Below are 16,061 nucleotides of genomic sequence, written 5' to 3' on the forward strand. Positions count from 1 at the left end.
AATCAAGTGGTGGGCGGGAGAAGCTTAAATAAACAAAAGCAGAGATAGATACCAAAGGATAGTAAGAACACAGTGAAGTTATTTTAGAAAAAGATAAGGGTGTTCTTTGGAAGGAATGATGCTAAAGCTGAAACTCCAGGACTTTGGCCACCTCATGCGAAGGGCTGACTCATTGGAAAAGACTCTGATGCTGGGAGGGATTGGGGGCAGGAGGAGAAGGGGACGACAGAGGATGAGATGGCTGGATGGCATCACCGACTCGATGGACGTGAGTTTGAGTGAACTCCGGGAGTTGGTGACAGACAGGGAGGCCTGGCGTGCTACGATTCATGGGGTCGCAAAGGGTCGGACATGACTGAGCGACTGAAGATTCTCAGCTCTTCATTCTCTTACATACAACAATTACCTGTATTTATGTCCTTTCTAATAAGAGCCTTAGACAAAAATTACACATTACCTAGAATGTGCTATATTGCTATTGCTAAGTCACTTCAGTCGTGTCCGACTCTGTGCGACCCCATAGACGGCAGCCCACCAGGCTCCCCCGTCCCTGGGATCCTCCAGGCAAGAACACTGGAGTGGGTTGCCATTTCCTTCTCCAACGCAGGAAAGTGAAAAGTGAAAGTCAAGTGGCTCAGTCGTGTCTGATCCTCAGCGACCCCATGGACTGCAGCCTTCCAGGCTCCTCCATCCATGGGATTTTCCAGGCAAGAGTACTGGAGTGGGGTGCCACTGCCTCCTCCGAGAATGTGTTATATATGAAAATACAATTTTAAAAATGAAGTATCTCTGTATAGGTCAAAATAATGGTGAACACCCTCACAGGTATGTCACATCTATAACTTTCGTCACATCTCCTAAAGCCATTTGGGATAAACAAAGCATTCTTACCACCCTTATGCCCTCATCTTAGAGTCTTTTTACTTCTGGCTTAGAAAATCTCAGACAAAAACAGATAATAGAGAAGAATAAGCAAAGTCAGTGAATTAATCAAGGGAAAATTACATAGTTACAGGAAAATTGAAGAGATTCTTTTTATATCCTGATTCTTTAATATAAGAAACAATCAGCATTATTATGAAAGTCTCTTAATGTATTTTACTTTTAATTTTATACTACAATTAATGCTCCCACAAACAAGTTATTTTATGTAGTAATTAATACTCTGAAGCAAATGATACCATTTGACTAGGTATTCATTAGAATGAAATAAACCTTTCTAATCCAAGCACGAACTTGCCTGGGACTTTCAGAATAAGTATTCATCTCTCACCTATACAATGAAATTAGACCAGATGATCTCTAAAGTTTCTGATAGTTCTAAATGTTAATGACACTACACTACTTATATAGCCAATCCACATTCTTTTTTCTAAAGTTCTTAAATCAGGATCTTCCCTAAAAATGGTGTGAAGTTTCCAAAATGCATTACATTTTAGAAAATTTTAAATTCACATCTATTACAGACTAGGAATTGAAAAGAGTAATTTCTTACAAATAAAGTGAAGTCCTTTATTTCCTACCATCCATGTTCCTAAGAATATGAAAGTATTAATTAAATTTCAGAAATGTATAAAAACTTTAAGGAACAGTTACTGAAAATAACAACAAAAAAATCTATTAACTTAGTAGGTTGAAGTTTTGTATTTGGAAAACAATTAACAATAAAAAATTAAGGAGTTTTGGGATGACCCTCTGTAATCACAGTATTTAAAAATAAAACTTTCCTCTGCATAATTCTACTACCTAACTGCTAACTTTACTGAACTTCCAAAACTTACATGCAATTAACTTCAATATACATCTCCAAGGAAAGGTTTCATCGACCACATAAACACTGATTTATTAAATATAGCAGAAGTCCATGCTTTATAACTCAGCATTAAATTTCTCATGGAGAAATCAAGAAAAACATTTCCTATCATAGATAGTTATCAACTGTCTTTATCTCCCAAGTAACATTTCATTAAATAAATCATCTGCCTTTCTTTACAGATGATGCCTGTGCTTTGGCCATTCTTCTAATCAGCGCTGCTTGTCTTTTTCTCTGAATTTCTTCCGGAGAACACTTTCTATTTTTCTCTTCTTCTTCTAAAAATGAAACCAAATATAGATATTAGTTTTAAAGACTATAAAATCATTCTGAATGAGTTTTAATTTTTACTTTTTCATTACCCAGATCTGCCACACTGGTTTTGTTATTGGGCTTCCCTGGTAACTCAGATGGTAAAGAATGTCTTTGGTTTTGTTACTCAACCATGTTGTTGCTGTTTAACTGTTAAGTCCTGTGGGACTCTTGTGACCCCATGGACTGTAGCCTGTCAGGCGCTGTCTATGGGGTTTATCAGGCAAGAATACTGGAGTGGGTTGCTATTTACTTCTCCAGGGGATCTTCCTGACCCAGGGACTGAACCTGCATCTCATGTCTCTAGCATTGGCAGGAGGATTCTTTACCACCTAGCCATCAAGGGGGCCCATCCTAAACTATTAAGTATAAGACTACAAATGCAGATACAGTACACGGCTCCAGGCCAAAATGAAATCAAGAACTCATCAATCTCTTTGATGTACCTCTTCTCACAGGGTGATAAAATTGATTAAAAACTGTATTTTGACTACCCAGCAAATAATTCTTATGAACAATGACACCTAACTTATATAACCAATAAATGAATATATTTTAAAAACAAACTGGAATTTTAAGTGTTACATAGATTTTAATAGAAATGTACTCAAAATAAAATGAATCAGATATTAATAATACTTCAAATATATATTTTTACTATAACTGATGTTAATATTCCTACGCCTACATTTTTTTCCTCTATAGATCTCAGAGATTTTCATTTCAGCTGTTTAAGAAAAATATTTTGCAGTAATAGACTGAAACCTATCATGTCAATAAACATAAAATTCACTGTCAAATACTGTATTTTTAGATGGAGGATATATTTTTTATAAACATTGGAAAATTATTTCAAGGAGCAGGATGTCTGCATAAAATTTTCAGTATGAAATCTTTTTAAAAAATATGAAGCATTCTGATATTTTTTTATGCAACATACCTTAGTATATACTTCAGATAAACATACTATGAAATGAACAACGTGTCTTAAATTTAACACAACCAATTCTGCCTCTACCAAAATTCTGAGTTCTAATAAAATGAATTTAATTCCACAGTTAAGCCAAATCACTCTTGAGCTAAAATATTAGATTATTTATGTAATGCTACTAAGAATTAGACTTCAAAATTTTAGCCAACATTTTTTCATTTAATGTTCTAAAATCAAGACCATCATCCAAATACATATTTAAGTGACTGTGTATTGGTGAAACTGTATATGTTGTAAAATTTACCCTTTAAAGAATAAGAATCAGTAGTACTGTTAACAAGAGAAATAATATCTACAGTGACATCTACAGAGATTCAGAATATAGTTGTTATAAGACATTTCTCTTGTTAACCAACGTAGATATTTACCCAAAATATATCATCACTCTCTCCTTCTGTCCCCAGTATAATCAGAAATGGGAGAGGGTGCTCAGAGTAAGAGATATATATCTCAAATTCCCCAGGTGATTCTGTTGCCTTTTACTTTCTAAATCAATTATCTTATAGACTGCAGCTATTTTTTCTTATAGAAAGATACAACATACTTTTAAATTAGCTTGACTAATTTATTATTTTAGTCTGAAAGCAGAGAAACACAAGAAACTCAGAACACACACACAATTTACATTCAGTTGACTGTAAATTTAGAAGGAAAATAGGTTAATAATCCATGGCAGAATAGAACATAGCTCCCTAAAACTGGCACCTCAGTTGGTTATGTGGTATTCTACAAATTAATTTCAAAAGATACAATAAAGTCACATAGGGAAAATTTGATTTTGGAAGAGCCATTCATTTCTTCGATAAAAATACATACCAAGGGCTCCAACTACTGGCGAGGAACAAAACAAAAATGGCTCTTTCAAATCTTAATCCTGAAGCAGGGGTGAAAAACTTTTTTTTTTTCAGTTGCTGTTTAGTCACTAAGCCGAGTCTGATTCTAGCAACCCTGTGGACTGTAATCTTCCAGGCTCCTCTGTCAATGGGATTTCCCAGGCAAGAATACTGGAACGTGTTGCCATTTCCTTCTTCAGGGAATCTTCCCAACTCAGGGATCCAACCTGTGTCTCCTGCATTGGCAGGCAGATTCTTTATCACTGAGCCACCAGGGAAGTCCTTTTTTTCAGTAAAAGACCCAAAAATATGTTAACTTTTAAGAGGCATAGGATTTCCTGTGGCAACTATTCAGCTCTGTCACGGCAGCATGAAAACAGCCATGGGCAACACATATAAACAAATGATGTGGCTATGTTTAAATAAAAGTTTGTTTATGGACAATGAAACATGAATTCCACATAGTTTTCAAAAGGTATTAAGTATTATTATTCTTTTCATTTTTTTCAACCATCTAAAAAGTGAAAATCACCTTAATATGGTGGCTGTACAAAAAACAGGTTATATAGGCTGGATCTGGACAGGCCACAATTAGCCAAATCTAACTTAAAACAATGAGGTAGTTAGAAGTATCCCCCACCCCGCCCACCCTGCCAAAGGTATGTGCTGCAGAGCAGCTTGCTACACCAAAGTAAAAGGAAATGGCAATAATAGAAAATGTCAACAAGGTTAATATTAATTAGAATATTAGGTACTATCAATAAACTTAACAGAAAAACTGTAAAGTAAACTGAAAGAGTCTGTCCATAAAAAACAATGCTGATAAAATAGTAGACAGGAGTTTCGGAGAAACTCACATATTCCAGAGAGACTTAGTCTTTAATGGACTTACAAGTATAATTAAGTTAATTCACACTGGAAGAATGACTCACTTAACTGTACTTAAATATAAACAAATATCTAAAACTACTATCAATTGACAACAATTTTAAAGTTTCAAAATATCTAGTTTGGGTGATAACGTAGCGTATTCATTGTCAGTATTGATAAAAGTATAAATTGATGTAATTAGGGGTAAGATTTTAAGATCTCCATCAACATTTAAAATATTCTGAATCTTGTATCAATTTTCAAACAGATACAATCTCATGAGCATGTGCAAATTTATGTAGAATATTCACTGGCACACTGGACTGCTTGTAATGCAAAAAACTGCAATCAAACTAAACCTCCATCAATAGAGAAACAGATAAATTATGGTATCATCCATACAACTACATACTATGTAGAGATTCAAAGGACTAAAGCAAATCTCTATCTACTATCAGGAAAAAGACAGTTACAATATATTAAGTGAAAGCAAAATCAAGCTGCCAAATAGTCTTTGCTATATAATTACAACTATTTAAATAAATGTATAGGTACACACACACCATCCTTCACCCCTACATTTTTATACTTGCAGAAAATGCTATTAACAGGGGCTTTCCCTGAAAAATCATTAGAAAAAAGGAGAAATAGAGGACTTACCTTTTTATGTCAAATTAACTTATACTTTTTACTTTTAAACAATAACCTATTACTGTTGCAAATTTTTTTAAAGTGAGGGATCACTTAACAGGAAAGTTGTAGTGATAATGCCAACAAAAGCATCATTTAGAATCTAAACAGAAAATCTACTATTAAAAGAAACTAAAAACTCCATTACCGTATCAACATTGATCTACATAATAGGTAAAATTCCTAATGTTAGCCTCAAGTGAGGGAGACTGATGTAAAAAGTCAATATTTACAAGCCAGCATAGTAAATGGTGTAAAACAAGTTAGCACGGGCTACTGGCATAACTGAGAAAGTGAATCAAAATCATTCTGAGTAGTTAGAAACACAATGTGTTTAAGAGATAAATGGAAACCAGCTAGCAGATCTGGTGTATGCATGTGGGGATACAGGTTTCTGTTGAAGAGCAATGGGCATTAAGAAACACACACAGTTATGCCAGAAATATTCCTTTTAAAAAATTATTACAGTATCAGTGAATGACAGACTTTTCAGATTATATTGTATAATGTTCACTCAAATATTTATTAAACATCTTCTAAATGGCAGCTGCTATGGTAGCCTAGATTCACTGATGAGAGAGATGGTAATCAATATCTGATTGCAAACTGTGACAAAAGAAATTAAGGAAATAAAAGAGAGATGACTGAAAATAACAGGAAAGCATTTATAGACTGTTGAAGGCAGTAGTGTTAGCTGAGAATAGCAAAGTTCCTGAACTAGAGAAGAACCTATTCTGTTTGAGGAACTCAAAATACAGCTGGGGTAGCTGAAATCTAGTAGGTAAGGCAAGGAAAAAAGAGAACAGGCAGGTTATAGAGACAGTCCAGGCTTGCAGATCAGGGTGTAAATTAAGATTTTATTTGAAATACGATGAGTGGTGCCTGAAACTTGTCTTCAAGCAGAGGAATGCCAAATATGTCTACTTGCTTTTTATTTTTTTAACCTTGTTTTAAAAGATGAGTTTGCTGTTTGGAGACTAGAAATGAGAGGGAACAGGTAGAAGAACTGCAGCAGTCCAGTCAGGCAATGTTGCCTTGCATAAGGGTGGTACAGCAGAGAGTGAGAAAAATGGACCATTTTGAGATACATTTTTTGAAGTAAAAACAATGGAACTTGAGAGATAGAAAGGAAAATTGGGGGAAAAGAAAAACTGGAAAGAATCAAAGATCACAAGATGTACTAAATAACAACTCTAACCATAATAGCTAACAGTTTTATATCAGATAGTATTCTAGCAAAGGCATTTAAGTAGAATGCTCTAAACCTTCACATATTGTTCTGCTAAAAATAGACAATTACTCAGATTTTAAAACAGTGAGGTATTTCAGTGAACACAAGGACTCTCAGACAGTAATACATAGATGTATAAGTAAAATTTTCTAGGAAATAATTCAGAAAAGACTCAACACATACTTATTGATTGGCAACTATAATAGTCACTGTATTATATGTTGGCCAAGAATTCAATGCAGTCTTTTAAAAACACAAACCACCCAGTGTTTGTATATTCCAGCATCATTATTTGTAAGAATCACTTTAAGACTTCTAGTTAAAGCAGAATAGTCTTTAACATATATGTTATGAAAATTCAATACAACAAAGAACTAGTCTGGCTATTTTTCAAAGAACACTGTTTCATACATACCTTTTGAAGGTTGTTTCAAAGGTTCAGAAAATTTCACCAAAGACTGCTGTTGAACAGCCTTCCCAGGTAACGGGTTGACAGTTTTCTTCTTCTCCAAACCCTGTGCTATTTTGGTATCAGAAATACTTCCTGTTACAGAACTGTTATTAAATGGGGAAAGCATCGGACAATTTTTCATCTTTGTAAACACATACTCAGACAATCTAACTGCTCTGTTAAGGTCACTCTGAGCTTTACCTCTTGTGGTGCTCTTGGATAGATGTAGGGTACTCAATCTGTTCTTAGAAGCAGCAATTTCTGTACTCATATGATGTGAACCCACATTCAAACTTGAATTTCCTGTAAGAACTGATTTAGAACTATTCACTTGTTTTGGTACATCAGGGTTGTTGCAAGAGACATGCAGATTACTGATCTGACAGTCTGAGTTCTTAGAGTATATACTCAAATTTGTCGTGGCACCTAAAAATCCTGGAGAATTTCCATACATTTCCCCTCTCTCCATCTTCACTGATTTATTTATTTGTAAGCTATTTGCCAATGAAGATGTCTGTGCTGAAATGCTGTTCAGATTCAGGTGCTTTGACTGCATCAACTGACTTCCTTGTTTAGGTGTAGTAAACACGTTTTTGGCTCCATGTTTAGAACTATTATTGATCCCAAGTACACTTTCTGATGTCTTGCTGTCAACTCTAATATCTTGCTCCTGAGTTAGTCTTTCAATATCATCACATGCCTGGTATAATATATCATCATCTACGTCATCTGCTTCCCAGCTATTCTCTAACTGATGACATGCTTTAACAATTTCATTGGTAAATGATGGGTCATTCCAATCATCAAAGAAAGAACCTAACTTTGATCCATTAGTCTGATCTGGGTTACAAACACTGGTTGTACTGCCCAAAGTTGCTGAGCTGAAAGGCCTGACATTAGCAGGCACCTTCAAAGACTGATTAAAAATGGACTTATTAGAACATCCTGGTTTCAAAGCAGATTTCTTTTCAGAAGCATTTACTTTACAATTAAATTTAGTATGAGTATCTTCATTTACTTTTGTCAGATTAGATGCAACTGCACAGTCTTGAATTTTGTCTTGATTAACAACTATATTAAAAGATTTCTCCAATTTCATTTTATTTCCAGTGGTTGATAATTTATTTGGTTTATCATTTGGCTTTGGTGAAAATCTGTATTTTTCAGCATCTGTTAATTCATTGTTCCATGTATTTGAAGGAAGACCTTGTAAAATTTTTGAATCTCTTAACTTGACATCTACACTTTTATTCATTCCTGACTTACTTTTAGCCTCTTTACTGTTAAAGGAACACATTTCCTTTTGATCAGCAATTTGGATTGTTTTAGGAGCAGGGAACAGCTCAGACGTTTCAATATTCTGCATAACAAAAGGTTCATTACTTAGTAAGTTTTCCCAATCATCCTCAAAATCACTGGTAGTAAAAGTATCAATGTGCTTATTAAAAGTTCCTGGTTCCTTAGTACAGAAAGTTACATATGATTTTGTCATTCCAGGATTATCGACTTGATGAGAAAGTGATCCTAGGGTTTTACTTGGCAGATTTTCAGTGACCACAGATTCATTAGTAATGATTTTCTCCTCTTTCAAAGTGTTTTTCTTTCCAAAGGTGGTATTACTGGTTTTCAAGAAAGAATCTGACAAATCTTGGCTTAATTGTCCACTACATTTCTGAGTAGAACCATCAAACATGGCAATAAAGGCTGCTTCAGCATTTTGGTCAAATGGCTTCTGACTGCTGGTTTGATCATTTACCACAGATATCTTGGTGTTTTCTTTCACTGGCTTCTTTAGTAGAGCCTTATCTATTTCAGGAACTATATCACACAGTAACTGCATCTGTACATTATCTCTGCAATTAAGTGAAGTCTCTGCTTCTGAAATCATCTGGATAAGATCATGATTTCTCTTGTCTTGCTCTTGAATCACATCCAGCTCTTCCATATTTTTATCAAATTGCTTAGCTAATTTCATAAGTTCTTCCTCTTGATTTTGTGATTTTAACCTATTAAACAAATATTTCAAAAATTATGTAGATATTCTAAAAGTCATAAATACTCAACCGTTATTTAACATGTTTTAATATTAAAACTCACAAATTTTAACATATCCTGACATAAATAAGTTCAAAACTTTACATGTCAAAGTTAAGGATAATAATTTATAACCATTTTGACATACACACAAAGCCCAAACAAAATACTAAAAATATTCACTTCACTGAATGTCAGAAAAACTGAAAAGTTTAAACTTACTTTGTGCAGCTGAGTTTTGTTCTTGATTTTCCTTTTGCTACACTAGGAGTGCAAGGAATGGCAGTGTCACCAATCCACACGCCCAGCATGGAGTCTGTTGTTGGTTTCTCATCCTTTGGTAGAAGGGCAAAAAAAAAAAAAGAGAGATGTGAAAGTACAAAAACAACTAACCAAACAAAAACCCACTTTAATTATGTAGAATTATTTTCTTAAAGGAATAAATTCTGGTAAAGTGACAGCAATTAAACAAACTTCAAAACAATGAAAAGCTGGAGGATGGTAATAACAAGTTGCAAGACGTGATCTACTTGCTTTAGGGAATGAAAACACTCAGAATTGGGATTTCCATATTTTCAAAAAACTTTTAAGTTTTTAAGAATTTAATTAGAAATGCACGTTAGTTGCTCAGTCATGTCTGACTCTTTGCGACCCCATGGACTGTAGCCTGCCAGACTCCTCTGTCAATGGAATTTTCCAGGCAAAAACACTGGAGTATATAGCCATTCCCTTCTCCAGGGGACCTTCCTGACCCAGGGATCGAACCCAGGTCTCCTGCATTGACTGCGGGCAGATTCTTTACCATCTGAGCCACTGTGGAAGCCACTGCAGAATAGAAATACATATTCAATAATAAAAGTACATATTTTTATCAAAAGAAAACTGATCAACTTATTTCAGTTGTCCTAAGATATTGATAAAAATAAACATTAGTACTAGAAATAAACTGTGCAGCAGGAATTATCAGAATTAGGAATAAAAAAATAAACAGGGAGTTCTTTCTGTATTACCTGAATCTCCAAATTTTCCCTATTGCCATTATAACATTTATCTAAGTTGGACAATCCATGTTGACGTGAATTGACAACACTTAGATAGAACTAAGAAAATTTAGCATTAAGTCAGGACCAAGTTAGAGACAATGGCAAGATTAGAACTGATGCTGTGAATGAGGTATCGAGAAGAACAAAATTAAGTAGACAAAGTGGGTAAAGAAGTTTTAAGTAGTATTAAGGCTAGAAAAAAACCATTTTAGTCCTACATGTTTCTTTTATACCTTTTAGTCACTTGATCATGCACAAAATTAAGAGAATGAATTTATTATTAGTTACAAACCAAACCAACAAAATAAACAAGTTAATCATTTTCTACCCTATTTTTATAGTACCTGGAATGAATATAAACAAGCAACTGTCACACAAAATAATCTAATCACTAGATTACAGATTACTTGAAGGCAAGGACAGTTTCTATAACTCAGCATCTAGCAAAATGCTGAGCATAAAGATGTCAGTTCATGTTTATACACTAGAAAGTTAGGTGATAAGTTGCCTACAACTTGGTACTTCAAAATCATCAATCAATCAAAAAGTAGTTTCCTTAGATGTCCAATTGAATCTAGCAGTTTTCAGCTTTGCAAATACTCAAGAAAAGCAATTATTTTGATATTTTAGACTCAATACATAGCTTCCCTTTTGTTTCAACAATCTTGAATTTGGGAAGATAACATTCTTAATGATTTAATTACAAATTTTTTTTTTGGTCCATTTACCAAGTAGTTTTAAATTCACTCCATTTTTAGAGAATAAAAGTATAATAACTTTATATATCCAGTTATATAAATACATGGGTCCTATATATGGTTTTTATATTATTGTAAATGTTACATTTTTAAAAATTCCTCATTAATAATTACATAGTACAATCCAGGTGCTGTAAAATGTATCTAAGCACATTAGTTCATTTAATTCTAGAGTATACTGTGCAGAGTTGTATAAAAATGATGGAAAAATATATACCATCTTCAAACAAACAATACTGTATGAAAAGTATCCTGAAGAAAGTAAAATGACTGATCAACTAAAATAAAAATGCAAATTTTAAAAAATGTCATCTCTGGAACTATTGCTGTTTGTTGTTTAGTTCCCGAGTCGTGTCCAGCTCTTTGTGACCCCATGGACTGTAGCCCACCTGGCTCCCCTGTCCATGGGATTTCCCAGGCAAGGAAACTGAAGTTGCCATCTCCTACCCCACAGGATATTCCCGACCCAGGGATTGAATCCACGTCTCCTGAATTGGCAGGTGGATTCTTTACCACTGAGCCACCAGGAAAGCCCCATCAATTAAAAGTACAAATTTTAAAATATATCTCTGGAACTATTAAGGTGATTTAAATAATTATTTGAGGAGGGTAACTCATCTATGCCATTCTGGAACATGACAAGTTCCTAAACAGACCTTGATATTACCAAAGATTTATACGCTTTAAAAGTGCTCACTTGAAAGGGGTATTAAGTAAAAACAACTAATTTAACTGTATTTTTTCTTATACACAAGTTATCACTTGCATAATACTGCCATTTATGTGAGCAATTATTTCCAGCCTACTTAAGTAAAGAGTTCAATAATTTACTTACCTTTTTTTTATCACTATTTAGGCTGGCCAGTCCAAACACATTTTATTATGCTTCTTTCGTGTAAAATCAACAATTTAATGAAGATCTATTGTTAATTTACGTAGCAAGTAATATATGGCATAAATGCTATTTAACTAATGAACTCTATGTAAAATGTATTTCTATGACATGCCAAAGATGGAAAGTAAGAGCTAGTAGCAACAGAGCTCTTTTGACTGTGCTAGTTGTAATTTTGGATGTTTTATAGCCACTAAGAAAAACTTTATTTCCTGTCTCCTCCACCAGGATGATGGTGATCCTTGTACCCACAGTTTGGGCCAATGCCATGTATTGTTTATGGTCAACATACAGTCACTATCTGAGGCCACATCAAGGAAAATATCATACTTCCTGTGAAGACACTAAATAAAAATTGGATGTTTTCTGGATTTAAATGTTGCTAAATAAGAAAAAACAGAAAAAGGTCCAGAGCAGAGAGTGACTTACTCAAGCATCACAAGAGCTGAAATGAAGAAGAAACTTTTGAACACAGTTCTTTTACAGCAAATAATTTAACTATCATACTTAATTTTAATATACCTAGTATTTGTAGTAGTCTTTAGTTTACAATTTTTATCTAATTCAATCATCACAATAATACAAGAAAGAGAGCAAGACAAGTAATAATTCTATTTTAATAACTAAATGAACTGAAGTTCAGATAGTTTAAGTGACTTCTTGTGTGTGTATGCTGAGTCAAGTCCAACTTTTTGAGACCTCATGGACAGTAGCCACCAGACTCCTATGTCTGTGCAATTTCCAAGGCAAAAATACAGGAGGGGGTTGCCATTTTCCACCCCAGAGGATCTTCCTGACCCAGGGACTGAACCCATGTCTCCTGCGTCTCTTGCATTGGCAAACAGATTCTTTACCGCTGTGCCACCTGGCAAGTCAAGTGACTTGCTTAGGGGTTGCCACAGAAGGCAGATTTAGTACTAAACCCAAATCCAGTTTTTTTCCACTCTAATGTTTCCTGACGATATTTTAAGTTCACAAGTATTAAGAAAGGCAGTTTCAACTGGGAAAACACTACTACAGACAGTTAAAATAATAATAAAAAAAGATTTTGAAGTTTAAATTTTCATTGTCTGATTCTATTCTTTTAGTAACCTGAAAAATAATAACCATTATTAAATAACATTAAAAATAAAAACAAGGCTCTCGTTAAAAATCATCTCTAAAAAATAAAACATATGCTTAGAAAAATATATGTTCCCAACTTTACATTATGTTCCTTTTTTCAAAACATGCATTTCAGAGGTAGAAAAGGTAAAAGTAATCTGTGCTGGTCTGTTTTTGGAGAAGAGAATTGAATAAGACAAAATATTTTTCACATAAATGAACTACAAACAAAACTTACTGCCATTTGTTTCACTGTTCTAAAATACACTATAAAATTACCTATATTTACCTGAGGAGCAATACGATTAACAATATGTGAGATCTCATCACTATCAGTGGTGTAAAGCTGCTTTTTTCTTCCTTTATCTAAAGAAACAAAGAAATTCATATAAATTATAAACAAAAATTTCTAAAAATATCAGTCACTTCTTATAGAAAACAATTAGCATGACTTAAATCACTAAGCACTCTGACATCATATGCCTATCACAGCAACAAAATCACTTAAGATTTTGGAAAAACATCTGCTGTATAAAAGTTCCTGATGTGAATACGTGACTGAAATTCTAAGGTTAAATCCTAATCATCAAATATTCACCCAGATAAAACTGTTAATGACAAATTACCTAATTGTTTTGTCATTGGAGAATTCTGATCCCAAAAGATATCATTCTGTCCATCTGGATCATTAGGAGAGCTGAAGGTAGATGACAATAAATCCATTTGCAGCATTCTCTTTGGTGTCTCATATCTTTCTATACAAAATAAGATGAAAATAACTATTATTGCATTCTAAAGGATTACTTTACTTCATAACACACTGTTAAATACCTCAGCTAAATTACTTTTTATGTTCCAATTATAAAATTTTCTCCCAGTGATGACTATATTACTTTATCCACAACTGAAACGTGTTTCACATAAAAATCCCAGTAGTACTTTACAAACTTGACATTGTAAATAATAATTACTTTAAGACAATCTAATAGCTCTATAAATGGACAATACTGTATAAGCTAGCCACTCCACTAGAACTCGGAGGCTTTTGGAACCACCTGTAATTTACAAACACATTTCAAAAATGAAAAATATTTCAACAGCAACTTCAGAAATAGTCTGTGTTTAGCCTCCTTTGGGCAACCCTACCCAATTTACACTAAGTATTTCAAAAAACTATAGTGAGCCATTTCTTAGTTACGTTCTGTCAAATACCACTTTTTGTTTATTCTGCAAGTGTTTTGTGAAAGTAAACTACAAACAAGGTAAAAAGCTCTATTTTAAGAACATGCTCTAGGAAACAGCTCTTAAGAGTTTCAATTCCTATCAGGATTCATCAGAAATCTTTTAAAAAAAAAATGAAACACCTAAAAGTGATCAGAATGATATACTTGGAGGCCCATAGTTTCGTACTTTGAGGAACTTTATACAAAGGAACTTCATACAAAGGAACTTCCGGTTTATTCGTAAGGTAAAACATCACCGAGATCTTGAGAATACAGGTAACTGTATTTCATATGGCCTCTTCACTAAAATCTGGTCAGGGCAAACAGTTTAAGGTGAAATAACCCCTCTAGGCATAACCTGAAGGCTTTAAAAGGTATTATTTCTCATCGCTATGCCACTGCAGATGCCTGGAGAAGCAGCCTAGAAATTAGCGCTCCTCCCTGAGGTAAACCCCACAACTTATTCCTGTGGCAGGGGCGATAAGTGGTGGTCAAGCCTAACCAGGCAGTGCTCATACTCGGGGATGAAAGTCGTGGGGGAATATTTTCTGGTTAATTTTGAACTCTTGAGGGAGAAGCCCAGGGAAAGAAAACACGATTTCAGACTCCACCCCCACCCGGGGCTCTAAAACTGAGGCGCTGAGGCCCAGGGAGGCCCCACTGCCCATGTCTCACCCTCGGTATTACTTTTACTGCACGAAGCGGCTACTGGAGGCTGTTCTTGCTGCGGCAAGGGCCGGGGAGGCCTCTCTCCTGGCCCTTGAGGCCCCGAGCCGCGGGCCGCCCTCAGCCGCCTCTTTCCCGATTCGAACACCAAACTGCATTCTTCAGTCGCCATCGCTTTGCGCGGCGTTTGCTTCAGGCCAGAGCTGTCCCCATGTTTCCTTCGCCGACTCATGGCCCACGACCCCCTCCACTGGCAGCGTTTCCTTTCACATTTTGCAACGGGAGCAGTAGAGCAATGGAACTAAAAGCGGGACGGCAAGCCAACGACCGCCACCATTTTGATCGGAGGGACCCTCGTAAGAGGAGGGCGCTGATTGGCTGCGTCGGGACGAGGGGCGGGGCGACCAGGGTGCCTGCGCAGCCCGCGTCCGTGCCTGCGCAGCCCGCGGCCGTGTCTGCTCTGTTTGCTCGGATTCGTCCGCATTGGAAATGATTTAAGGGGTGTTGGTCTGGCCACAGAGGCTCAGAGCTAGAGCATGCGAGGTGGAAAGAATCCTCTGGCACTTTTTATTGGGTTTACAACTAGAATAACACATTACTCGGGTTCAGATTATTGTGGGTTTTAATTTTTGGAAAAAGAGGAAGTACAGGAATCGGAAGGAAGACAAAACTTCTTCCATAGATGATATGTGCATAGAAAATCAAAACACGTAGGAAAAGTTATTGAATTCATAAATTAACAAAGTTGCTGATACAAAGTCAATATTCGAGGATCAATTGTGTTTCAATGGATTAGTAATAAATGTTAACATTGACGTTTTAAAGAAAGATGATTCAGAGCATACAAGATATCAGTTAATTAGGAATAAATTTAACCAGATGGTAACCCTCCTACAGAGAGAATTATGAGATATTTAAAAAAAAAATTGAAGACCTAAATAAATGGAGAAATATTGCATTCATAGATTGCAAGACTCAATATTGGTAGATGTTTTTTTCTTGAAAGTCACTCCGTGGTGTCCAACTCTTTGGGACTCTGGATTGGGGCCTGCCAGGCCACTCTGTCCATGGAATTATAGTGTGGGTAGCTGTTCCCTTCCCCAGGGAATCTTCCCAACCTAGGGATCCAACACAGGTCTCCTGCATTGCA

At 35.3% G+C, this 16,061-nt stretch overlaps 1 protein-coding gene across 16 annotated transcripts; it reads right to left on the reverse strand.

Annotated features, from left to right (window-relative positions):
• Nucleotides 1-1,487: 1,487 nt before the first annotated feature.
• Nucleotides 1,488-15,255, reverse strand: ETAA1 (ETAA1 activator of ATR kinase). Of its 16 annotated transcripts, none has more exons than XR_015135857.1 (8): nt 14,921-15,255; nt 13,649-13,777; nt 13,312-13,388; nt 9,448-9,560; nt 7,393-9,197; nt 7,156-7,260; nt 3,933-4,231; nt 1,488-2,091 (listed from the first exon to the last, which is right to left on the reverse strand). XR_015135857.1 is itself a non-coding variant. In XM_086323645.1 (8 exons), coding segments are annotated over exons 1-8 (2,706 nt in total). In that variant the 5' UTR covers nt 15,144-15,255; the 3' UTR covers nt 1,488-2,087. The 16 variants fall into 16 exon arrangements, 12 of the variants coding, with proteins under 12 accessions (XP_086179771.1, XP_086179770.1, XP_086179779.1 ...); XM_086323645.1 differs by having other exon boundaries at nt 1,488-2,088; nt 3,933-4,185; XM_086323644.1 differs by having other exon boundaries at nt 3,933-4,185.
• Nucleotides 15,256-16,061: the final 806 nt, after the last annotated feature.

Source organism: Bos grunniens, chromosome 11, assembly GCF_055505025.1.
Source record: "Bos grunniens cultivar Pamir isolate PY7600 chromosome 11, Bosgru_T2T1.0, whole genome shotgun sequence".
Taxonomy (NCBI): Eukaryota; Metazoa; Chordata; class Mammalia; order Artiodactyla; family Bovidae; genus Bos; species Bos grunniens.